The sequence below is a fragment of the Garra rufa genome, chromosome 1 (assembly GCF_049309525.1).
Source record: "Garra rufa chromosome 1, GarRuf1.0, whole genome shotgun sequence".
Classification (NCBI taxonomy): Eukaryota; Metazoa; Chordata; class Actinopteri; order Cypriniformes; family Cyprinidae; genus Garra; species Garra rufa.
Window position 1 is genome coordinate 10,155,419 of NC_133361.1, and position 26,815 is coordinate 10,182,233.

The following is a 26,815-nucleotide window of genomic DNA, read 5'->3' on the forward strand; positions in this document are numbered from 1 at the left end:
ATGGGTTATAACACCTCAAGTAGATCTGCATCTGTTGGAGGTTACAATAACAGAAAGAGAAGTTGATTTGACATCTGCATTCTCAGAATATACCAGGGTCCAATACCCTCGACATATAAGTATATACAGACGGATCAAAAGATCCAGAACGACAAACAACTGGGGATGCTTTTTTAGTCCAAGATACTGGTAATCAGTGGATCAGTGGAGTAAAGTGAATGTTAAATCATTTGGCAGTTTATACTGTAGAAATGATAGGAATGCTTTTGGCATTACAGTGAGTAGAGGACAGTAAACCTGACAATGTTTGAATCTGTTCAGACTCAGTTTCAGTTTTATCCACTTCCTTTTAATATCCTATATATTCAAGAATTGTTTAAAATGATCCATCAATCAGTTTTATGTGGGTTTCAGCACGCATAGGAATAAGGGGAAATGAAGAAGTGGATAAATTCGCAAAACAAGCTTTACAGAAAGAAATCATACAAGTTCCATTAAGTAAATCTGAGATGAAGGTTTTAATCTGGAGTAAATTGATAGAAGAATGGCAAGTTAAGTGGAACAATGGAATAAAGGTACAGTTTATTAAACAAGGTAATAAGTGTATAAGTAAGTCAAGGAATTTTTCAACAGAATATTATTAGGGCACTCAAATTTAAATAGCACACTTAAAATAATAGGAGAAACACCCGAACGGGTTATGTGAACACTATAAGGTTGATGAAACAATAACTCTTGTATTTCTTGATTGTAGAAAGTGTGAGCAAGGAAGAGGAACAATGATGGAAGAAATACAAAAGAATGTAAATCAGGAATTACATTTTATGGTTTTAATAAAATGGGCAGGTGAAATAAATAGTTAAGTCTTCGATTTTACTAGAGAAACGGGTTTGGTGAATAGATTGTAAACTCTGTTCCACACTCCGGAGGTAATGCACCTATTTAAGTTGGTTGCCAGCGGCCGTTAAAAACTACGAAGAAGAGACAGGACCGCAGATGTTCGTCTATGCACAAGTGTTAATGCTCTGTGCAATGCGTTTTATGCAACGACGTAAGTACACATATGTGACCCTGGACCACAAAACCGGTCTTAAGTCGCTGGGGTATATTTGTAGCAATAGCCAAAAATACATTGCATGGGTCAAAATTTTTGATTTTTCTTTTATGCCAAAAATCATTAGGAAATTAAGTAAAGATCATGTTCCATGAAGATTTTTTGTAAAATTCCTTCTGTAAACATATCAAAATGTAATTTTTGATTTGTAATATGCATTGTTAAGAACCTAATTTGGACAACTTTAAAGGTGATTTTCTCAGTCTTTTTGATTTTTTTGCATCCTCAGATTTCTGATTTCAAATAGATGTATCTCAGCCAAATATTGTCCTATCCTAACAAACCATACATCAATAGAAAGCTTATTTATTGAGCTATAAATCTCAGTTTTGTCAAATTTAACCTTATGACTGGTTTTGTGGTCCAGGGTCACATATATGTGTTCATGTGGCATATATTGTTATTGTTCTGTTAATGCTTATTGTTTACTTTTGGGACTTCTAAGCGTTTATCGCGTAATTTACAGCTGGAAATACGCCAATTAGCGGAAACCACGCGTGTATTATCGGCATTGTTGTACTGCAACTTCTGTTGAGTTTATCGATAATGAGAATGGGGACCAGGGAAGTGTTTCATAAAAAAAAGTTTACCAAATAAACCAGGCTTAGTTCAGTTTTTGCATGTTGATATTTGTATTATTATTATTGCAAGTCATGTTATCAGGGCCGGAGTGGGACTCCTTTTCAGCCCTGGAGTTTCAAGCCTTAGACCGGCCCACTTTAGTTCACGACTGACTATATTAAAATGACGTCATTTCCAATTCAGTGCAAATACAGTAGCCTAAGTGTTGCTTCACAGTGAAGATTTATTTGAACAGTTAACACAATATAATGTTTAACAGTATCAGTATCTATTTTCTGTTAGAATTAGTGCTCATAAATATCCAAACCTTGAAATGAAAAAATATCAAATAAATACAAATGTATATTAAGCTATATGTATAAAATAAAGATTAAAATAAAATGTATTAAACTTTCTAATGACACTATCATGTCTTTTTCAAGTAAACAGCTGCTTTATAAGTTCAAATATTTTTCATAAATGAGAACATTAAAGGGTAAATGTCTAACACTATTCTTTTAAACATCACAATGTCCTTTTCCGCAATATCTGAATATATATTCTGTGCAAAATTGTTGAGTCCTTAAACACAAATAAAGAATAGAACAAGTATTGCACTGTCCTACCTGCCCATTCTAGTGTGTTGGGCTCATGACTGGTGCTTGTTAATGTTACGGGGCCTGGCTTTTCACTCTTAGCAGCAAACTGGACTAGAGGCTGCTGCTGCTGAAGAGCAACAGTACAAGAAAAGGTTTGATACATAAACATGAACGGTGATTTGCAGACATCGTTGTTTTGCACTGCTCCTAGCTTGACGTTAACCAGGGGCGGACTGAGACAAAATTTCAGGCCGGGAAATCTCACACTTATCCAGGCCATCCCACACCAAAATTTGAAACCCTGGACAACAATATTTTTCATCATCACATAAAGAAAAGTTGAAATCAACTGGGTAAAATAATTAAATGCTATCTCATGAACTTCCAATTTGCCTTTTAATCTCTTTTAATCTCTCTGTCTCTCATGTGTGTTTACTTTTTAAACAAATTTTCTTGTATCTTGTGTCACTTTTTTCATAAACACATCTCGACCTTTACAACCACCTATACAGTACAGATCTAAGGTTGGTCTTTTTTAAAGAAGACAATCAGCAGATTATTGCAGAAATACTGAGACCTTTTTAAAGACATGTTTTTGTCAAGATTGTAAAAAGTTGTGATTTTGTAAAATGACACTTGACATTGCTGCTAAGGGGGAGGAGACAGCCACCAGGATGGTTCTTGAGCTTCTAAGCTTTCAAAATTATATATAATTTATGATTAGTACTAAAACATTTGATAGAAAAAAGGGCAACAGAAAAAAGAGGGCCACTACATTAGGACCATGTGTTATTGTCGTAATGTTAAAATTAAAACAACAAAAATTAGCTACATCTTGAATATATCTTTATTAAAAAATCTTAAAACTAAACATGTTTTGCATTATCATGGGTCATGTTTGGCCCTAAGGAAAATTAACCATGATATTATTGAGCCTATGGTAAACATAGTAACCATGTTTTTTTGGTTTTTTTTTAGGATTGATTCCCATTAGTATAATCATAATTTTATACCATGGTGAAAGTATAGTGTAGCAAAACCATTGTATATTGTATAATTATTGTATAACTATAGTAAACATGTTTTGTAAAACCACAGTTAATTTTTATAAGGGTAGCTCCCTAAACCTGTTTTAAAACGATATTTTTTATAGATTAACATTTGTTAGCAGTTCAATACTTAAGTAAACAAAGACAAAACTACAATAGTCTGTTTACAGATGTAACAGACCTGCGCTTTAGGTCCTAAACAGGACAGATTTGTCTCTCTGCTTCACCTGGGCACTTCTACTTCAGTCTCGCGTCGTTTTGGCGGACGGCGGACGCGCGGATGCGCGGAGCGCGCGCGAGACGAAACGCGTGCCAGTCAAGACTAACCGATTTATGATTTATTAGAGTTTTACTATTGAATGGCTAATTCTGAAATAACCACTTTAGTACATTAGGCCGGCAACAAAAACAACAACAACAATATTAAATAATAATAATAAAAATTGGAGGGTAGCGGGCCAAAAATTCTCCCGATGGACAGTCCGCCCCTGGCGACTGCTGTGAGTGCAGGCAGCTAGGGACACCGGCCCTCGCGGCCAAAAAAACGGACCGGCCCACCGGGAATTCTCCCGGTCCTCCCGATTAGCCAATCCGGGCCTGCATGTTATTGTAACATATCCCTGCTGAAAAAACAAAAACAAAACAGCATATGCTTGTTAAGTATGTTTTAGTGCTGGCATGCTGGTTTAAGCTGGTTAATGCTGGTCCTATGCTGGTTTATGCCGGTTTTCTGCACAGGTTTATATCATGTATTCTGATTCAATAATGTGTTTCTAGCAGCAAACACTCATAATAAAGTGAGGTGATCTACTGATGATCCTGAATGGTTTGTTGAATGTGTGTTGATAGTCTGAGGTCTATGAATATTAACAAAGCAGCTGAAAAGACTTTTATTTCATGTCAATAGTTCCTGTTTTCACCTCATTTATCATGCTGATGTCTTCAATGCAGTGAGTTTTAAGTGGCAATTTACAGAAGGTGTCTGTACTGAGGTTGGTTACAAATCTGTAAATGCATTTATGTGTTTATGTTTTCACATTGTTTATATTTAAAAATGTTACTTTATTTATATGGTGCTGTGAAAACGATATGCAGTACGTGATATTAGCTCCTCTCATTCTGCAGTTCATCTTCGATGAAGCTCCGCCCACAATAATCGCATCAGCGAAGCTCCGCCCATAATAAGCGCATCATCAGTGAAGCTCCGCCCACAATAATTCACCAATAAATGCTGGAACATTCCCATCAGTTTACAAGAGCAGACGAGCATCAAATCATCAGGAAGAGCTGAAATCTACCAAGACTGAGTTTATTAAAGACGACAAAGAGAAGATGAGAGACCCAGAACCCTGCAGAATCAAACACACTGAAGATACTGAAGAACAAACAGGTTGGTGTTTATTTTTCTTCCTTTATTATTAGTGCTGATGGTTATAAAGCTTCAAGCTGATTTAAACTTGCCGTAATAGGAAAAACTTGTTAGAGCTCTGCAGGACTATAGCCAAAGCATCAAATAGTAAGGCCTATAATGGTATTACAAATAATAATTTGAAGATCAATGTACCTCATATGGAAAAAAATAAGGATGTACATTTTTATTATTAAAAAAAATGCATCAAAATGACCAAATATTAAATACCATTGATCTACTTTTTTATTGTTATATCAGGGTTCTTTTTGGTGTCTTTGCTTTTTAAGTTACTGAAAATTAACCATTTTGACTTTTATTTTTAGAGTTCGTTGAAGAAATCGATGAGAATGAAGAATTGAGTGAATGTGAAGATAAAAGTCATGTCAAACCTGGAGAAAAACCTTTGAGTTGCTCTCAAACCAAACAGAAAGTTTTAAAGAAAAGTGGAGCCAAGAAATCATTCCCCTGCACTCAGTGTGGAAAGAGTTTATTAAACAAATCAAGTCTCGAGAGTCACATGAGAGTTCACACTGGAGAGAAACCTTTTCAGTGTTCATACTGTGACAAGAGATTCAGTCAGTCATCAAATCTGAAAACACATGAGAGGATCCACACTGGAGTTAAACCGTATATGTGTTCACACTGTGACAAGAGATTCAGTCAGTCAGGACAGCTGAAAAATCATGAAACAATCCACACTGGAGAGAAACCGCACACATGTGATCAGTGCGGGAAGAGTTTCAGACTAAAAGAGCTACTTGCAGTACATATGAGAGTTCATACTGGAGAGAAACTGTTTGCTTGTAATCAGTGCGGGAAGAGTTTCACATATTTATTAAGTCTTAAAACACACATAAATGTTCACACTAGAGAGAAACTGTATGCATGTGATCAATGCGACAAAGTGTTTTTGAGAGCTCAAAACCTGAGGGAACACCTGACAGTTCATACAAAGGAGAAACCATATTCATGTCATTTGTGTGGAAAGAGTTTCTCACGTCTACAACAATTGAAAGTGCATCAGAAAACACACACTGTTGTGAGAGAGTACATGTGCTTTGAGTGTGAGAAGACTTTTACTACAGCGAGCAATTTGAAAATGCATGAGAGGATCCACAATGGAGAAAAACCTTATAACTGTTCACACTGTGACAAGAGATTCAGTCATTCAGGAGACCTAAAAAAACACGAGAGGATCCACACTGGAGAGAAACCGTATCACTGCACTGAATGTGGGAAGTGTTTCAATAATTCATCTTCTCTACACAGACATATAAGAAACATTCACAGTAAGTAGATCATCTTCAGATCCAGCTCTTTCAGATCTGATGCTGCGTCCTCAACAAATGCAACACAGTTATTTGTCAATCATTAAAATATCCGTTGGACCCTAACAGTCATTACAAGTGACATGACAAAGAAACTACAGTTTTCACAGTGAATAAAGTTCATCTTCATCTTCAAGACCAGCGGATTCAACTGTGAGATTCAGATCAACTCAAAGATGGAGTTCCTCCCCAAAGAACAACGTCAAAAAGTTGTATTGTTGTCTATCATTTTGCTTAATCATATAAATGATATCATTGTGCTTTCGTATGAGTTTCATATTATGTTCGATTGTCTTGTTAAATTACAAAAGACCACAATGTTGATGAGCTTGCAATTGTAGAAATTAAAAAGATAAACTAACAATGAATTATTTCTACATAAAATGTATCAATTTTTATTTTTGTTTTTTTAGTTTGTCTTCAATGGGTTATGAAAACAAGATGATGTATCAGATGGATCTATATTGGATCCATGCATTAGTTGTTAAAGTCTTATTAACCTGCAGCTGTCTGTATCATGAATGATAATCAAGCAACAAGAGAAAAAGAGACTCTTCAACCTTTGCTCTTGACTGAATGACTTTAGTAGCTTTAATTAGCATCAATGCATCAGTTTATACAGTAAAGAATATGCATTTGATTCATTTATTCAATTTCTTTTGAAGGCTATTATTTACCTGAATACTGTTAGACCATAGTGTTTACTGTATCATCAAAATTATATATAAACTTGTTATATAAAGATCTTAACAGTCAGTTGGTCAGTACATTTCTGATCATTATTTATCTTTTTCAAAGTTGGCAAAAGTATTAAATGAAGAAAGCAAATGTGGCTTTTTAAATGTTGCCACCATAAGGAGGGTGATAATGCTTTCTACATTGGTGTCATGACTAGGGACGGGCATCAGAAACATTTTATCGATACCAATACTGATGTTGCTTATCAATAATGGTACTTAACAATACTGTTATAAATACTATTTGGCGCAAAAAGATGTAAAGATGTTGTGCATTTCAAGTAATTTTAGTTTTGCTAACTGTATTCTTCTTCCAACAAGAGCAGTGTGTTATTTTTCTGCATGTGTATTATTTTATGAACATTAAAGAAACAGTTCACCAACAGTTCATTAAAATTGTGTCTTCATTTAATCACTTTCAAGATGTTTTAAACCTTAATGAGTTTCTTCTGTTGAACATAAAAATGTGGACAGTCAGTGTCCACTGGCATAGAGAAAACAAAATAAAAAATTGTTTGTGTGTTCATGTCCTTATTCAGCGAGACAGATTATGCTAAAAACACTGCGAGCTTAGTATGTGTAATAAAGGAAACTATGTCTGTGCCATTCATTCATTCATAAAGAATAAATGAAAGAATTCATATTTAAACGCTATTTTTACAGCTTAATATTTACAAATGCCAGTCCATATCACGATGACTTGATCACTTTGACTAACGTAATAATTGACACATTTAAGCATATGTATTGTTTTGTTAAACAACTGATGCTCATTCACAAATGTTTATTTCTAATTCTAACATTATTCTGTTTCTTCATTACAATAACTGTAAATACATAGAAATACACTACCGTTCAAAAGTTTGGGATCAGAACATTTTTTTTTTATTCTTTCTTTTAAAAAAAAAATAATAGTAATAATAATTTTATTCACCAAGGATGTATTAAGTTAATAATTAAAAGTTTATTAAAAGTTAATAATAATTTTCATTGTTATAAAAAATACATATTTAAGTATCCTGAAAAAAAATAAATAAAAATAAATAAATAAACACACAGGTTGCAAAAAATATTTGGCAGCACAACTGTTGATATTATCCAACATTGAACATTCTAATGATAAATCAGCATATTAGAATGATTTCTGAAGGATCATGTGTAACTTATGACTGGAGCAACAGCTGATAAAAATACAGATTTTCATCACAGGAATAAATTCTATTTTAAAGTATGTAAAAAACAACAACATTATTTTATATTGTAAAAACATTTTGCAATATTACTGTTTTTTCCTGTATTTTTAATCAAATAAATGCAGCCTTGATGAGCATAAGAGGCTTCTTTAAAAACTATTACAAGTCTTACTGATCCCAAACTTTTGAACGGTAGTGTATATATAAAACATTTGAAAGTATAAAGTCAGAAAAAAATGCATGTTTGTAAATAAAGTAACCCTCAGTCTGACACCAATACAATGAGCTTTAAGTGTCAATTTACAGGAGATCTGAAGACATTAGCATAAAATGAGGTGAAAACAGTAACTATTGACATGAAATAGTCTTTTCAGCAGCTCTTTTAATATTTATGAGCCTCAGACTATCAACACTCATTCAAGACATTCAGGATCATCAGCAGATCATCTCACTTTATTCTGAGTGTTTGCTGTTAGAAACACATTATGCGAGTCAGGATATATGATAAAGACAACAAAACTGCCTCAATATATGACTATAAAACATCAACAATAACACAAACACTAATGACACTCATCTTCATCAACCATCACAGCTAATAGTTATGAATCTAAATATAGTCTGATTTTATAATAACTACATTCATTTCAATAATAAACGTATGCCAATATACTTTTAAAAGGTCTCACTTGGTCCATTATAGGCTTAATGTAAAGTATTAACAGTATTTATTCCAGTGTATTTGAACAATGTTTGGTAACTAATTTAATCTGTCAAAGATATTAAAAAAGGAGAAATAAATTGGAAGCAGCAATACTTGAGATCGATTTCATCAATTCTCCTTACAGATTTAAAACTATGGAAAGCCATAAAAGCAAGCATAATTGGCAACTTCATGGCTTACAGAAATAAAAATATTCCTGGTGCAAACAACATAAAATAAAGCTGAATAAAAGCAATGAATTGTTGATAAAAGAAATAATAATGGATTCCATCCATATTTGAATACAAATACAAACATTAAGGAAAAGCGAATCTGAAGATTCAGATGGACATTGTAATGAATTAGCTCAAATTTATAATGATTCAAATAATGAATCGAATCGAAAGATTGGCTAAAATTATTAAATTGATTCAGAATTAATAGATTTAAGCTTCTTAACCATTCGCCCAGCGAAGTGGTCAATTCAGTATACTGTAGCAACTCTTTATCAAGTTTAAATTGTAAGTTTATATTACGCTCATTGTCAGGAGCATAAACCCAAATTATTACTTTAGGATATTAAGCCAGGTAGCTTGATCTGGGCAAGATAGAACTTTGTGAACACAAAAGGCATGCCACTTCTTTTAATGAAACAATGATTTATTGAACTACTGTAGGACACAATCTAAGCTACTAAAACACACACACACACACACACACACACACACACACACACACACTCATATTGCATTCGTCAAGATCATTCATCCGACGTTAAACATGGTACACGTTACATACAGAATATACGTTTGTCACTTCTTTTCCAAAAGGATATATAATGCATAGATTAAACTCGAATGATCACATAAAACACATAAGCATATAAAACAAAACATGAAAACATATGATACTGTTGCTCTGCTAGCAATACTAATAAGCTGATCGTTTCTTAAAGATTGTCTCAATTGAGAATGTCAGAGGAGAGGGGAAGAAATGTCCGAAAGGGGGTCACCAGAGTCATGCTGGACGGATCCTGTGACCTACAGGCTTGTGTAAATCTGCCTTTTCTGTTTATATGGTTGAACTTTAGGTCAGGAGAAGACTGGACGTTTGTTTCTTAGATGGAGTGGGAGTTTTTTCTCTCATGGTAACTGAGTTAAGTTTTGCAGATTGATTCCCCTGAGGCGCAGATCTCGACAGAAGCGGTCCAGGCAAATTAGCGTCTGGTGATGGTCATGTGATGGTCATTTTATGAAGTGAGTTTTAAGTGGCCATTTACAGAAGGTCTTGTGTCTGTACTGAGGTTGATTACAAATCTAGATGCATTTATGTGTTTATGTTTTCACATGGTTTATATTTAAAGAATTTTACTTTATTATATGTGACCCTGGACCACAAAACCAGTCTTAAGTCGCTGGGGTATATTTGTATGAATAGCCAAAAATACATTGTATGGGTCAAAATTATAGATTTTTCTTTTATGTCAAAAATCATTAGGAAATTAAGTAAAGATCATGATCCTTGAAGATTTTTGATTAGTAATATGCATTGCTAAGAACTTTATTTGGACAACTTTAAAGGTGATTTTCTCAGTATTTAGATTTTTTGCACCCTTAGATTTCAGATTTTCAAATAGATGTATCTCGGCCAAATATTGTCCTATCCTAACAAACCATACATCAATAGAAAGCTTATTTATTGAGATTTCATATGATGTATACATCTCAGTTTTGTAAAATTTAACCTTATGACTGGTTTTGTGGTCCAGGGTCACATATATGGTGCTGTGAAAACGATCTGCAGTAAGAGATATTAGCTCCTCTCATGCTGCAGTTCACCTTCGACATCAGTAAAGCTCGGCACAAAGTATTCACATCATCAGTGAAGCTCCACCCACAACAATCACAGCATCAGTGAAGCTCCGCCCACAGTAGTTCACCAATAAATGCTGGAATATTCCCATCAGTTTACAAGAGCAGACGAGCATCAAAGCATCAGGAAGAGCTGAAATCTGCCAAGACTGAGTTTATTAAAGACGACAAAGAGAAGATGAGAGACCCAGAACCCTGCAGAATCAAACACACTGAAGATACTGAAGAACAAACAGGTCAGTGTTTATTTTTCTTCCTTTATTATAAGTGCTGATGGTTATAAAGCTTCAAGCTGATTTAAACTTGCCGTTATAGGAAAAAACTGTTAGAGCTCAAATATTAAATACCAATTATCCTATTTTTTTTTTTTTTTTGTTATATCAGGGTTCATTTTGCTGTCTTTGCTTTTTAAGAGTTGCTGAAAATGAACCATTTCGACTTTTATTTTTAGAATTGGTTGAAGAAATCGAAAAGAATGAAGAATTGAGTCAAGTTGAAGATAAAAGTCATGTCAAAACTGGAGAAAAACCTTTTAGTTGCTCTCAAACCAAACCGGAAGATTTAAAGAAAAGCAGAGCCAAGAAATCTTTCAGCTGCACTCAGTGTGGAAAGAGTGTCTCAAGCAAACCAAGTCTTGGGCGTCACATGAACATCCACACTGGAGAGAAAGCTTATCAGTGTTCACACTGCGACAAGAGATTCATTCAGTCATCAAATCTGAAATCACATGAGATGATCCACACTGGAGTTAAACCTTATACGTGTTCATACTGCGACAAGAGATTCAGTCTGTCAGGACAGCTGAAAAAACATAAAATGATTCACACTGGAGAGAAACCGCACACATGTGATCAGTGCGGGAAGAGTTTCAGACTAAAGGAACTACTTGAAGCACATATAAGAATTCATACTGGAGAGAAACTGTTTTCTTGTAATCAGTGTGGGAAGAGTTTTACACAATCAGCAAGTCTTAAAACACACATCAATGTCCACACTAGAGAGAAACTGTATGCATGTGATCAATGCGACAAAGTGTTTTTGACAGCTCAAAACCTGAAGGAACACCTGAGAGTTCATACAAAAGAGAAACCATATTCATGTCATTTGTGTGGAAAGAGTTTCTCACGTCTACAAAATTTGAAAGATCATCAGAAAACACACACTGGTGTGAGAGAGTACATGTGCTTTGAGTGTGAAAAGACTTTTACTACAGCGAGTCAATTAAAAAGGCATGAGAGGATCCACACTGGAGAGAAACCGTACACGTGTAATCAGTGCGGGAAGAGTTTCAAGCAATCATCAGGTCTTAAAACACACATGAACATTCACACTGGACTAAAACCGTATAAGTGTTCACACTGCAACAAGGGATTCAGTCATTCAGGAGACCTGAAAAAACATGAGAGGATCCACACTGGAGAGAAACCGTATCACTGCACTGAATGTGGGAAGTGTTTCAATAATTCATCTTCTCTACACAAACATATAAGAAACATTCACAGTAAGTAGATCATATTCAGATCCAGTACTTTCAGATCTGATGCTGCATCCTCAACAAATGCAACAGCTATTTGTCAATCATTAAAATATTATCTGGACCCTAACCGGTCATTACAAGTGACATGACAAAGAAACTACAGTGTTCACAGTAAATAAAGTTAATCTTCAAAACCAGCAGATTCAACTGAGAGGTTCAGATCAACACAAAGATGGAGTTCCTCCACAAAGAACAATGTCAAAAGTTTTATTGTTGTCTATCATTTTGCATAATCATATAAATTATATCAGTATGCTTTCGGATGAGTTTCATATTATGTTCGATTGTCTTGTTAAATTACAAAAGACCAGAGTATTGATTAGCTTTGACGTGATCAGTTCTGCTTTCCAAATTGTAGTGTAGTGGACGATGGTCGAAATGGCATTCCAAGGATCAGTTTATGGCAGGCCCCCTTCTCTATCTGCCAAGGTGGAGGGAGATGTACCACACTGTGATTGGATCTTGGATAAGGGACATAAACAAATGTTCAGAAACATCAGATAAGATGCCAAGACAACTACCAGACACCTCTAACAGAACAGGAAGGGAGACCTTCTGCAACCACGACCACCTAAGAGAGGACTCCTCATTGGACTACGGAATGACCCCCTCCAATCCTAAAGTTTGGGAATGACTGCCATAAAAATTCCTTCAGAACTCAACAGCAGTGGCCGAAACAAAGAAGGCCACAAAGATCCATCCAAATCCATTCATACATATGTTTGGAGACCTTAAATTGATGTAAACTAACAGTCTAGTGTATGTTGATGGCCATTGACTGTTAACCTAACAGTTCACAGAAGCAGGCGTGTTAACATATTATGATATGAATAAGTGATTGTTCAACAGTTTCCTATCATGTTTGGACTCTTTTTGCTCCTCATAATATGGGTAATAATTTAAAAGAGGTTTGGGAAAGAAATGTTGCATTGGGTAAATTGTAAAAGACACTGTCCAACATAAGCTCCACATTAGGGCGGGTAACACCATGGCCACCTCAGACACAAGTGGCCAATCACGTTCCTGGAATGGAGAGGCGCTAGATTCCAATCTCCTCCTCGTCAGAAAGAGATAAAGGTACCCTCCGAAAAGACACTCCTTGTACTGCGTCTAAGACCCGTAAGGGAAGAGACATTAACAGCTACACCGTTCTGAGTCTGAGCACCGCAATGGAAGAGACATTAACAGGCACAAGGTCCTGAGTTTCTGGCCTGACGAGGAAAGAGACTTCAAGACAGCTAAGGTTCCGCTCAGCTCTTGAGTAAACCTTTTATATTGAATTCGGCTGCCCTTCAGTGGCAAAGGACCCAGCAGTGACGGACCCCGTCTGACTCTTGCCACTCCGAAAGCAGCGCAGCCCAGTCCGCAAAGGACCTCCACATTGGCAGACACTGCCTAAACCACACAGCTCCTCAACGATGCAGCCCGGCTGCAAAGGACCCAGTGGAGACCCATCTGACCCAGCTGCCCGGTCCACGCTCTAAGGACCCCCTTTGGCACAACAGAAGTCCAGCATCCTCCAGGTCAGCACCTCGACGGCTACCAGAACGCAACTCTGTGCCCTCCCCACTGTATGCAAACCCCATCACCAGTGGAAGACGTCTCTGCCGCCGGACTGATCACCCGACCAAGTGGAATGAAACTATAAACTTACCAAACCTCTTTCCTAAAAACCTTGGCGTAGTTTATACCTGCAGCCTATGTTTTCTAAGATAATATTTACTTGTGGTCAGCATAACAAATGATAGCTATATTGTTTGTTCCAAGATAAATACGCTGTTATTTATCATTAAACCTACCAGAGCCATTAAGTGGGTTTCCCATAGACAACATTACCATAGAAATCTATTCTGTCGTTACATTCAGCTCAACAGCATTGCATTCTGCCATTCTGAGTTCCAGTGTTGTTTTTGACAACCATCTTAGATTTAGTCTTAGTCTTTTGGACTAAAATGCTTATTAGTTTTAGTCAAATTTTTGTCACTTCTATATGTGATAGTTTTAGTCCGATTTTAGTCGACGAAAAGTCAAAAAGGTTTTAGTCTAGTTTTAGTCGACAAAAAGTCAAAAAGGTTTTAGTCTAGTTTTAGTCAAAAAAGGGGGAAAATTAGTCTTTTAACAAATTAATGTAGATCAGTAAGTATTTTGCTGTTGGGAAGTGTCACTTGTAAGTTCTGAAAATAGCAGATTTATAGTTCAACACAATGTGAGCTTCCGGATCGACTATTTTCACCAATAATTACAATAATGAAGGCATGTTTTAAAACATAAAAGACAAACAAGGATGGAATGCTAAAACGGCTTGCCATACTAGTATAGCAAAGAGTATTTAATGCTAAACGGCTTGCCATAGCGGCAGATACGTTTTAGGTTTTGATTGGCATGCACTAAAAGCAGAAATGTCATGCATTTTAAACGTCTGACGGACCACCCACTAACATTTTTCGTCTATTCTCGTCTCGTCAATGAAAACTCACACACGTCTCGTTATGTTTTAGTCCTCAACGAGCCATTTTTATCTCATCATCGTCTCGTTATCGTCATGAAAAAAGTGGCGTCAACGAAATGATTTCGCAATCGTCATCATTGACGAAAACAACACTGCTGCGTTCATTCCATTTTTGTTAGTTTCTACACTTTACTTGGTATCTTCTTTCCCATTAAGTTGCCTATTATCTATTAGCAGGGTGTATTCATTTATTGGTTTATCACTAGTGTTGTATTTACTCTTGCATATCTGTTGTTAATAAATTTCATTAATATTATTAAAATTGTGTCTTCATTGTGTTGCTGTTTCAAGGCTCTACTAGCTAGCTGAACCACCAAACTTTCAGATAAATCGGTTGACCAACTCCCTCCAGGGTGCAAATCTCAATTTATTGACCCATTGCCAAATTAACAGTCTTTGACTGATACACGGAACCCAGCGAGGTGGGAATTGGTCATCTGATAGATTCACAAACGCACCTTGAGTGACGTGTGACCCAAAACCATAGCGTCATTGGTGATTATGTTATTATATATAGATCTTAACAGTCAGTTGGTCCGTACATTTCTGATTATTATTCATCTTTTTCAAAGTTGGCAAACGTATACCTGATAGCAAATTATTAAATAAAGAAAGCAAATGTGGCTTTTTAAACGTTGCCATCATAAGGACAGCCTTAATGCTTTCTACTGTTCATGACTAGGGACGGGCATCAGTAACATTTATACCAAAAGTGATACTGCTAATCAAAACTATCTGGTGCAAAAAGATGTAAAGATGTTGTGCATTTCAAGTTATTTTAGTTTTGCTAACTGTATTCTTCTTCCAGCAAGAGCAGTGAGTTATTTTTCTGCTTGTGTTTTATTTTATGAACATTAAAGAAACAGTTCACCAACAGTTCATTAAAATTGTGTCTTCATTTAATCACTTGCACGTTGTTTTAAACCTTGATGAGTTTCTTTCTTCTGTTGAACATAAAAATATGGACAGTTAGTGGCCACTGGCATAGAGAAAATAAATAAATAAATAATTGTTTGTGTGTTCATGTCCTTATGTCCATTTATTCATTCATAAAGATTCAATGAAATAATTCATATTTAAATTATATTTTTACAGCTTAATATTTACAAACAGGGACGTGCACAGACATTTTGAGGGGCAGGGGCTCAAGTGAAATAAAGGGCACTTCTCATAATTACTTTTTTTTTTTTTTTTTTTTTTTTTTTTACAAAAAAGTATATATATTAACGCAACACTGACTTCCTTCAAAAAAAATAATTTAAAAGTTTATTTTATCTTCCTAAAACTCATGCGATTGTTTAATTTTCAAAAGATGTCTACAAAATAATCAGTTAACACAGAAACCATGGTCTCCTTAGTATTCACTAGGTGAATACTAAGGTGAATTTTCCACTTTTTTTGGCTTCCGGCTTTGCTACTGTTCGGACGCTTTTGCTTACTGCTCCGCGCTTTGCTCCGCGCTTTGCTCCCTGCTTTTGAACTTTTCTCCGATTTTTCAAATATTTAACTTCAGCAGATGAGCACAGTGCTCATACAACACATTTTTGATACAAATATCACGAAAAAAGGAGACTTTTTTGCCTCCCACTGCCAGCAGTTTACATTCCGGAGACAGGAAAACACAGCTGCCTACTTTCAACACACAAGAAAGAAAATGCCTCTTCTGGAATCTACTTGCTGCACAAACTGCCACAGACTTCTACAAAGGATTGTGATTTTAGAAACAAAGTTACTTTCTGGACTTCCAAAACAGGCGGAACACACAGAAGATCATCATCACGGACCCCCTCAGCATACAGCCGGTGAGTCCTCTGAATCTAGTCAATATCGACAGTTTAGAAATGTAGAGGAACAAGCCAAAACTGATCGACACACAAATCGATGGCAAAAACAGGGAGCGAGACCCAAAGGCACTCGAGACATCAGACTATCAAGAGTATCTCGTATTGCTGCGGTATCATCCTCTACCCCAGATATGGCCACGACAAGGCTTGCAAAAACTGTTGTTTTACCACCCCCTATACAGCTAGAAAACAGATTTGATGCATTAATGAATGTGGGTGAGGAATCCCCAAATGTGACTGAACATATATCATGTCAGCCAACTGCTAACATTGCTATAAACAGGCGCGCAAGGTTGAGCAGACAGCGGCACTCAGCTCAGAGCGCAGCCGAGCCCAGGACTCTCATAGTGGGTGACTCCATTATCAGAAATATCAGTAGCAGAACTACAACTACATGCTGTTGTCCTCAAGCAACCGTCTCTGATGTGAACAAAGAACTTCCGAACATTCTAATGAAGCACAAGACTGCAAATCGAATCATCATCCATGTGGGAAAGAACGATATTCGGAAAGAGCAGTCAGAACTCCTAAAGAAGGATTTCGGTGAACTCATTGAAACACTTCAAAGACTTGAAATTCAGTCGTTCATCAGTGGACCACTCCCAGCAAGGGGAACTAACATGTTTTCACGGTTGCTCGGACTGAATACCTGGCTACAAAGAACCTGCAGTCTAAAAGGAGTCAACTTCATTGACAACTTCAATCTTTTCTGGGGCCATAGACAACTGTTCAAACTGGACGGCCTTCACCCAAACAAACTTGGTGCAAGAGTGCTTAAGGACAATATCTATTTTTCACTCTGGCATCCTTCAGTAGAATGTGTGAGTCCACCCAACATGAATGGCACACACACACTTGGACAAAGTGACGACAGGACAACTTATCAGCTTCAGAGTCATCATGTGGCCAACACAACCAACAAGGACACTGACAACGCCACGCAGCCACAACAAGCACTTATGCTTATGGACACTTTCCTGGCTGAGCCCTGCTCACAGAGCTTATCACAGACAGACTGTGACGTATCACAACAGCTCCAAGACTCAGCACCGAAGGACGACTTTCTGGTAAACAGTCAGGAAAGCCAGGACAACAACATATTCCAGCCACCGGAAACTCCAGAGCCAGAGCTCCATTCACCAGACACATTATCCCTCTCTCCAGCATCTCCACTTTTAAGCTTCTCACAGAAAATGGAAGAACTGGTATATGCTGGAACCAGACTCTCCCACTCTTTTGCTGCAAGCCCCCAGTTATCAACTAAAAAACGGCAGGCACCACAACCACCAAAACCTGTGGGCCCAGCTCACCCTCCTCCTCCAATGAGAGCTCTCCGGCCGCTGCCACAACGCCAGGACCCAAACCCTCCTGCATCTGCTGTGAGTGAACCAAAAACAACTGATAACAGCTCTCAGTGATATGTGACGGGTCCCCGCTACGGTAGCAGCAACAATCAGGAATGTTTACAAAACAAGCGGGAACCCAGTGTGACTGTAGTTTTCCCTATTTCTGTTTTAATATGTGATAGAAAGTCAAAGGCCGTCTCAAGTCGTACGGTTGACCAATCTAATCTGAGGCCTATTAGATATCAAACTAAGATTGCTCTAGAGACAAAAAGTAATGCCATCAAGCTAGCATTTTTAAACATTCGCTCACTAAAAAATAAATCACATCTGATCAATGATTTTATAACTACAAACAACCTGGATTTTATGTTTCTAAATGAAACATGGTTAGAAGACAGCTGCAGCGCAACAGTCCTCAATGAAACAGCGCCTCCAGACTTTACTTTCATGAGTGTCTGCAGAGCTGTTAAGAGAGGCGGCGGCGTAGCTGCTCTATTTAAAGATGTCTATCAATGCAAGCAAGTGTCATTTGGTCAGTACATGTCATTTGAATATCTAGGGATTGTGTTGAAAGGTGCTCCACGCATTCTATTCATCATTATTTACAGGCCCCCAAAATACTCTCCATCCTTTGTTGAAGAGTTCACAGAACTATTATCAATGATTTGTTCAGAGTTTGACTGTTTTGCTATTGCAGGGGATTTTAATGTTCATATAGAAAATGCAGAAATCAAAACCACAAAAGAAATAATAACGGTTTTGAACACGTTTGACCTGATTCAGCATGTGCATGGGCCTACACACAATCGTGGACACACTCTTGATTTACTCATCAGTAAGGGTCTAAACATTTCATCCACTGTTATCAAAGATGTAGCACTATCTGATCACTTCTGTATTTTCTTTGATATATTGATCTCTGCTACCACTGAATCCAGATCAGTCTCTGTCAGAAAGAGATGCATTAACGATAACACTAGTGTGCTATTTATGAAGGCTATATCTTCAATGCCAAGCATTTCTGCAGACTCTGTTGATCTTCTCCTGGAGTCCTTTGACTCAAAAGTTAAGAATGTCATTGATGATATCGCACCTGTAAAAATCAGAAAGATGTCAGGCAGACAGAAATCATCGTGGAGAAAATCAACAGCAGTACAGAGTATGAAAAGACAATGCAGGAAAGCTGAGCGGATGTGGCGGAAGACGAAACTTGAAATTCACTATAGCATCTATAAAGACAGCCTTCATGCTTTCAATGTTGAACTAGGTAAAGCTAGACAAACATTCTTCTCAAACCTTATAAACAGCAACTTAAACAACACTCGCACTCTTTTTGCTACCGTGGAGAGACTAACAAACCCCCCTAGTCAAATCCCTAGTGAAATGCTCTCCGACAGCAAGTGCAATGAGTTTGCTTCCTTCTTTTCTGAGAAGATCAATAATATCAGAAAGACAATTAGCACACCCTCAAGTTATGCAGAGGTCAGACAGATTCAACCGCAATTTCAAAAAGAAGTCATTATGTCTACTTTTGAAGAAATCGATAGCAACATTTTGGAAGAAACAGTACAGCACCTCAAATCATCAACCTGCCCCCTTGACACACTTCCCACATCTTTTTTCAAAAGTGTGCTTAACTGTTTGGAAGCAGATCTCTTAGAAGTGGTGAACACCTCACTTCTTTCTGGGACTTTTCCAAACTCACTGAAAACTGCAGCTGTTAAGCCCCTTTTGAAAAAGAGAAATCTTGATAACACCATATTGAGCAACTATAGACCAATATCAAATCTTCCTTTTATTGGAAAGATTATTGAAAAGGTTGTTTTTAATCAGCTGAATCACTACATAAACTCAAACGGATACATGGACCACTTCCAATCTGGTTTCAGACCACATCATAGCACAGAGACAGCGCTCATAAAGATAATAAATGATATTCGCCTAAATTCTGATTCTGGCAAAATATCAGTGCTGGTATTACTAGATCTCAGTGCTGCGTTCGACACTGTCGATCACAACATTCTGCTAGATAGACTGGAAAACTGGGTCGGGCTTTCTGGGATGGTTCTAAATTGGTTCAGGTCATACTTAGAAGGGAGAGGCTATTATGTGAGTATAGGAGAACATAAGTCTAAGTGGACGTCCATGACATGCGGAGTCCCACAAGGCTCAATTCTAGCGCCGCTGCTGTTTAGCCTGTATATGCTCCCACTAAGTCAAATAATGAGAAAGAACCAAATAGCATATCACAGCTATGCAGATGATACCCAGATTTACCTAGCCTTATCGCCAAATGACTACAGCCCCATTGACTCTCTCTGCCAATGCATTGATGAAATTAACAGTTGGATGTGCCAAAACTTTTTACAGTTAAACAAGGAGAAAACGGAAGTCATTGCATTTGGAAACAAAGATGCAGTTCATAAGGTAAATGCGTACCTTGACGCTAGGGGTCAAAAAACAAAAAATCAAGTCAAGAATCTGGGTGTGATTCTGGAGTCAGACCTCAGTTTCAGTAGTCATGTCAAAGCAGTAACTAAATCAGCATACTATCATCTCAAAAACATTGCAAGAATTAGATGTTTTGTTTCCCGTCAAGATTTGGAGAAACTTGTTCATGCCTTTATCACCAGCAGGGTAGACTATTGTAATGGTCTCCTCACTGGCCTTCCCAAGAAGACCATTAGACAGCTGCAGCTCATACAAAACGCTGCTGCCAGGATTCTGACTAGAACCAAAAAATCAGAGCATATTACACCAGTCCTTAGGTCCTTACACTGGCTACCAGTTATGTTTAGGATAGATTTTAAAGTACTTTTACTAGTTTATAAAGCACTCAATGGCCTAGGACCTACATACATTGCAAATATGCTCACAGTATACAAACCTAACAGACAACTCCGATCACTAGGATCGAGTCAGTTAGTAATATCAAGGGTTCACACAAAACAAGGGGAATCGGCTTTTAGCTATTATGCCGCCCGCAGTTGGAATCAGCTTCCAGAAGAGATCAGATGTGCTAATACATTAGCCACATTTAAACGCAGACTTAAAACTCACCTGTTTAGTTGTGCATTTATTGAATGAGCACTGTGCTACGTCCGAACAGATTGCATTATTTTATGTATAATCATTTTACTGTGCTAATTAATTTTAAAATCAATTTTTTTTAAATCATCTGAAATGTTCTTAAATTCTGTTTTTATTGTGATTATTATTTTAAATTTTTATGATTTGTTTGCTATTGTGATTTTAACTCCTTTTTTATGTACAGCACTTTGAATTACCATTGTGTATGAAATGTGCTATATAAATAAACTTGCCTTGCCTTGCCTTGCCTAGGTTTATAGAGCAGCAAAGGAAACCATTCCACAATGTGCATGTTTTGAAAACATTTTCTATGCTACTAGTTTAACTTTATTAACTTAATAAAATCTCTGAAAATCTTACTTCATTGTTTGAATTAAACTTACCAAAATAATTGAGAAAAAATCAATAAAAGCCAATGTCATGTATGTATTTGTGGTTGTATGAAATACTATTTTATAAAGGTTTAGAGGAAATTAAAAAAAAGTTAAATTACTCATAAATAAAAAAGTTAATTTATAAATATTGTTATTTTTAATGTTTAATGTTAACTTATTTCTACTCAGTTTTATTGATTAATGTACCAGATGCAGTTACTCAGATTTACTACATTTTTTAGAGTGTATCTATCCTCCTTCTGTTTGCATCTGTAGATTTCTTCTAAATTCACCAATTTATGCTATGATATATGCTTATTACTAACTTATTTTATTACATGATGCCTTGGTTGAATTCCAATGTAGAATGCGGTCTGTAATTTCGTGCCCCTGCGTCAGCACACTTGGCCACTCCACTGGCCCCCCTAAATCTGGAATCGTTTCTGGAATTCTTTTTACCACAACCGAGCATCTGGTGCAATACACAGTTTGTCCTGCAGGTGACAGTAATTATGCTTGTGTGCCAAAAGGAAAAGATAACGCAAAGATTACCACAACAATGTCGAGTCTGTGTGCCCTCAACGAGATTACGTCTAACCTTACATCATATAGGTAATGAAAATATTTTGTAAAATATAATCAAAATGCATATCATTACACATTATATTAAAATACTGATCTATATTTTCCGGTACGTTGCGCATGTTAAATCTGCATATAAGTTAAAGCAGTCGTCAGCTGCTGCAAGAGAACATGTGACATGAATTTCTTAAATTAAATAAATTTATTTTGTTAATGAAATGAGAAAAAATGTAACTTAAATTTAAAACGAAATTTAAAAGAAAAACACTGCTGGGAGGGGCTGCTGCTGCCTGCAGGTGTGCGTGTATATGATGTGAGCCGCTGCGCAGGGGTGGGGGAATGGGCGCTTCAGAACTACTGACCTGATATTTAGATATACTATTCTCCAATAAATATATTTGTTTGACAGGGAAGCTGTGCGTAAACAAGATTATATATTATCTTTCAAAAAAAAAAAAAAAAAAAAAAAACCACCCCAGAAAAAAGGGCACTTTCTCTCCAGGAATATAAAGGGCAGGTGCTCAAGCCCCCTTTGATGTCTATGTGGGCACGTGCCTGTTTACAAATGCCAGTCCATATGACGATTTGATTCAAGTGACCTACTTGTGATTCAGTAAATTTGGTTTTTATGTCTGTATTCAGGGATTCAGTCTACATTTTCAGAATTGAAGAAAACACAGAGCCATAATTATAGCCGGTTCTGTGGTATTTTGATATGTCGCACCGAGACACTCACGTCTGCTGTAGACACGGTGTGTATTTGTGATAATCCTGCTTGTTTTTAATGTGTTACTGAAATCTCTGTATTGATCATTAATTTACCGCCATGCCAGACACAAATTAAAGCTTGGCAAGCTGCACAATGAGGAACACAGTTCTATGCACATGCATTTTTAACTGTTGTGAGATGTATATGTATACTAAAATGTGCAGATAATTGCATTAAAAACAATGGTTAAGTATCTTTCATCACATGCCGTTTTATTGCAGTCTCTTGTAGCTACCTAATGGCGGAATGATGTAACTAAAAATCACCATAATATACAATTTTTTTTTTTTTATAAAAATAACATTTAACAAACAACAACACAGATCATAAAACTTACAGGTCAATTCAGTTAAACCAGAATCAGAAAGAGCTGTTGTATCAAATATGACAACTGTTTATTTTAAAAGCAACAGTGAAGAACAAAATAATAATAATAATAATAATCTGCTGGTTTTGAAGATGAGCTTTATTCACTAAAATGTTTTGCCACATCGATCTCATGCGCGCTACTTCTCTCTAGTGTGGATGTTCATGTGTGCCTTAAGGTTTGATGAACTTCTAAAACTCTTCCCACACCGATCACAAAAATATGGTTTCTCTCCAGTATGAATTCTCATGTGAAGATCAAGTTTATGTTTGTATTTCAATCTCTTTCCACACTGATCACATGCGAACGGTTTCTCTTCTGTATGAGCTTTCATATGTGCCTCAAGGCCTCCAATGTGTGCAAAACTCCTTCCGCACTGATTTCACATGTACGGTGTCTCTCCAGTGTGGATCCTCTCATGTGATTTCAGATTTGATGACCAACTGAATCTCTTGTCACAGTGTGAACACTGATAAGGTTTCTCTCCAGTGTGAACGCTCATGTGGTCCTTAAGGTCCGACGAGCGTGCATAACTCTTCCCACATTGATCACAAGTGAATGGTTTCTCTCCAGTATGAACTCTTTTGTGTGTCATAAGGTGTCCTTTCGTTGTGAAACTCTTCCTGCATTGATCACATGCATGCTGTTTAACTCCAGTGTGGAGCCTCTTGTGTGATTTCAGATGTGTTGACCGACTGAATCTCTTGTTACAGTGTGAACACTGATAAGGTTTCTCTCCAGTGTGAATGTTCGTGTGATTCTTAAGGTCCGACGAGCGTGCAAAACTCTTCCCACATTGATCACAAGCGAATGGTTTCTCTCCAGTATGAACTCTTATGTGTGTCATAAGGTGTCCTTTCGCTGCGAAACTCTTCCCGCATTGATCACATGCATGCTGTTTCTCTCCAGTGTGGATCCTCTCATGCGCTTTCAGATTTGATGAGCGACTGAATCTCTTGCCACAGTATGAACACTGAAAAGGTTTCTCTCCAGTGTGGATGTTCATGTGAACCTTAAGGTTTGCTGATTGTGCAAAACTCTGCCCACATTGATCACAAGTGAATGGCTTCTCTCCAGTATGAACTCTCATGTGCTTCCTTAGGTGTCCTTTTGTTGTGAAACTTTTCATGCATTGATCACATGCGTGTGGTTTCTCTCCGGTGTGTAGCCTCTTGTGCGATTTCAGATGTGTTGACCGACTGAATCTCTTGTTACAGTGTGAACACTGAAAAGGTTTCTCTCCAGTGTGAACGCTCATGTGGTTCTTAAGGTCCGATGAGCGTGCAAAACTCTGTCCACATTGATCACAAGCGAATGGTTTCTCTCTAGTATGAACTCTTGTGTGTGTCATAAGGTGTCCTTTCGTTGCGAAACTCTTCCCGCATTTATCACATGCATGCTGTTTCTCTCTAGTGTGGAGACTCTTGTGCGATTTCAGATGTGTTGACCGACTGAATCTCTTGTCACAGTGTGAACACTGATAAGGTTTCTCTCCAGTGTGGATGTTCATGTGATTCTTAAGGTTTGTTGATTTTGTGAAACTCTTCCCACATTGATCACAAGTGAATGGTTTCTCTCCAGTATGAACTCTCATGTGATGCTTAAGACTTGTTTTGCATGTGAAACTCTTTCCACAGTGGGTGCAGGTCAAAGATCTCATGGCATTTCTTTTCTCTATTTTCTTCTGTTTGAAAATCAGAGAAATTTCTCCAGTTTTCATATGATTTTTCCCCCCAACTTCACTCATTTCTTCAGCCTCGTCATCTTCTTCTTTCATCAACACTGAAATCAATTTTTGAACGGTTATTTTTAGTAACTCATTAAACACACACACACAGAACTGTGAAAGAACATAAAAAATAACCACGACATGATAGTGGAAATAGGGCTGGATGATGACCTAAAATCAAAACCTCAATTAAGATTATTGAATGGTTATTTTATTTTTAATTATATTTTTTACATTCATTTATGTATTGCCCTCATAACTCATAAGATTCATACTGTGAATATTCTTGACTATTAAATTAATGATTTTAAAGTTCATGTCTTGTCTTGTGATTTCTTAATATTTGAAGAAAACACAGGGTCTGCACTCAGTTTGTAACATTCCTTTTATACAGTATTTTAGAGTAAACCGTAGAGATGTCAAAAATAAAACACAGTCCAGTACACTTTTGTTAAAATTAACCATTATATGTGACCCTGGAACACAAAACCAGTCTTAAGTCGCTGGGGTATATTTGTAGAAATAGCCCAAAATATATTGTATGGGTCAAAATTAATAATTTTTCTTTTATGCCAAAAATCATTAGGAAATTATGTAAAGATCATGTTCCATGAAGATTTTTTTTGCAAAATTCCTACTGTAAATATATAAAAAAAATTGATTAGTTATATGCATTCTTAAGAACTTAGTTTGGACAACTTTAAAGGTGATTTTTTTTGCACCCTCAGATTCCAGATTTTCAAATTGTTGTATCTCAGCCAAATATTGCCATTTCCTAACAAACCATACATCAATAGAAAGATTATTTATGGAACTTTCATTAGATGTATACATCTCAGTTTTGTAAAATTTTACCTTATGAATGGTTTTGTGGTCCAGGGTCACATATAATAGTGGAAATGGGGCTTATAGTATAGAAAGACAGCATACAGTGGTCGTGACACGAATTTCACCATCACATATATACACACACACACACACACACACACACACACACACACACTCTAAACTACATAAAAAAAAAAAAAACGGTAATGCCTCTTTCTACAGACAGTTCTCAAAACAAGCAACGGAATATATATACTGCGTGTAGACAGAGGCATTACCTGTTTTTGTGTAGTTTAGAGTGACAGTTAAATCTTTGTTAGTTTAATGTACCACAAACTCATTTAAAATTATTAAGTATAAACACTAACCTCCTTGTTCCTCGTGTTTTATTCTCCAGGGTTCTGGTTCCTCGTGTTTTATTCTCCAGGTTTCTGGTTCCTCCTGGTTTATTCTCCAGGTTTCTGGTTCCTCCTGGTTTATTCTCCAGGTTTCTGGTTCCTCGTGTTTTATTCTCCAGGTTTCAGGTTCCTCCTGTTTTATTCTCAAGGTTTCTGATTCCTCCTGGTTTATTCTCCAGGTTTCTGGTTCCTCTTGTTTTATTCTCAAGGTTTCTGATTCCTCATGGTTTATTCTGCAGGTTTCTGGTTCCTCCTGTTTTATTCTCCAGGGTTCTTGTTCAAACAGCATATTCATAGCAGCAGATCACATTTCAGCTGATACTCCTACAGATATTCCTGCTTGCTTCAAATCTTAGTCACGACTGTGAAGATGAGAATATTTCAGGTGTTTACTGACGTGATTCAAAAACTGAAATTTTCTATGAACAGAAAATTACATTTCTAACTGTTTGTATCAAGCCAGCGTTACAAAGAACAGCAGCATACGAGGGGAAACTGAACTTCTTCCTCTGAGGTTTATTGGCGTTTGGACAACAAACGTATGTGTTTTAGCGCCACCCGCTGGACTGGAGTGTGAAGAAAAGGACAAATAACACAGAGAATATTTACTTTGTGCATCTACAAGGCGGATCTGCACAAATACATTAAAATAACGTAGATTACAAACTCAACAGTATTCATGAGTGATGATTTGAGGAGAAAGATGAGGGAATTTATAAGTCAAATATTTAATTGAAAATCACACAAAGTTGCAGCATGTAAATATACTTTATATATATATATTTTTATAAATTTTACTGCTTTTTAAAGCTTTGGGTTTTTGCATGTACCTCAGGCTGTTTATTGCAGTAGGTAAGCAAAGCAGACAGAAGTTTA

The 26,815-nt window shown here is 36.7% G+C and overlaps 3 protein-coding genes across 3 annotated transcripts in view; 2 read left to right on the forward strand and 1 right to left on the reverse strand.

Annotated features, from left to right (window-relative positions):
- On the forward strand, window positions 1-10,988 carry LOC141344596 (uncharacterized). Its single transcript, XM_073849502.1, has 5 exons — window positions 1-40; window positions 4,573-4,713; window positions 5,058-6,023; window positions 10,662-10,802; window positions 10,951-10,988. The coding sequence occupies exons 1-5, from the start codon at window positions 1-3 to the stop codon at window positions 10,986-10,988; spliced, it is 1,326 nt and encodes a 441-aa protein (XP_073705603.1).
- The window catches only part of LOC141344691 (uncharacterized), a 25,557-nt gene continuing 9,441 nt past the window's right edge, over window positions 10,700-26,815 (forward strand). The window contains exon 1 of the mRNA XM_073849616.1: window positions 10,700-12,074. Coding sequence (XP_073705717.1) covers window positions 11,212-12,074 — 863 coding nt within the window. The 5' untranslated portion in view covers window positions 10,700-11,211. The remainder of the gene's footprint in view (window positions 12,075-26,815) is intronic.
- On the reverse strand, window positions 23,120-24,578 carry LOC141330011 (uncharacterized). The gene has a single exon (XM_073835497.1). It carries the CDS (start codon window positions 24,576-24,578, stop codon window positions 23,367-23,369), a length of 1,212 nt encoding a protein of 403 aa, XP_073691598.1. The 3' UTR covers window positions 23,120-23,366.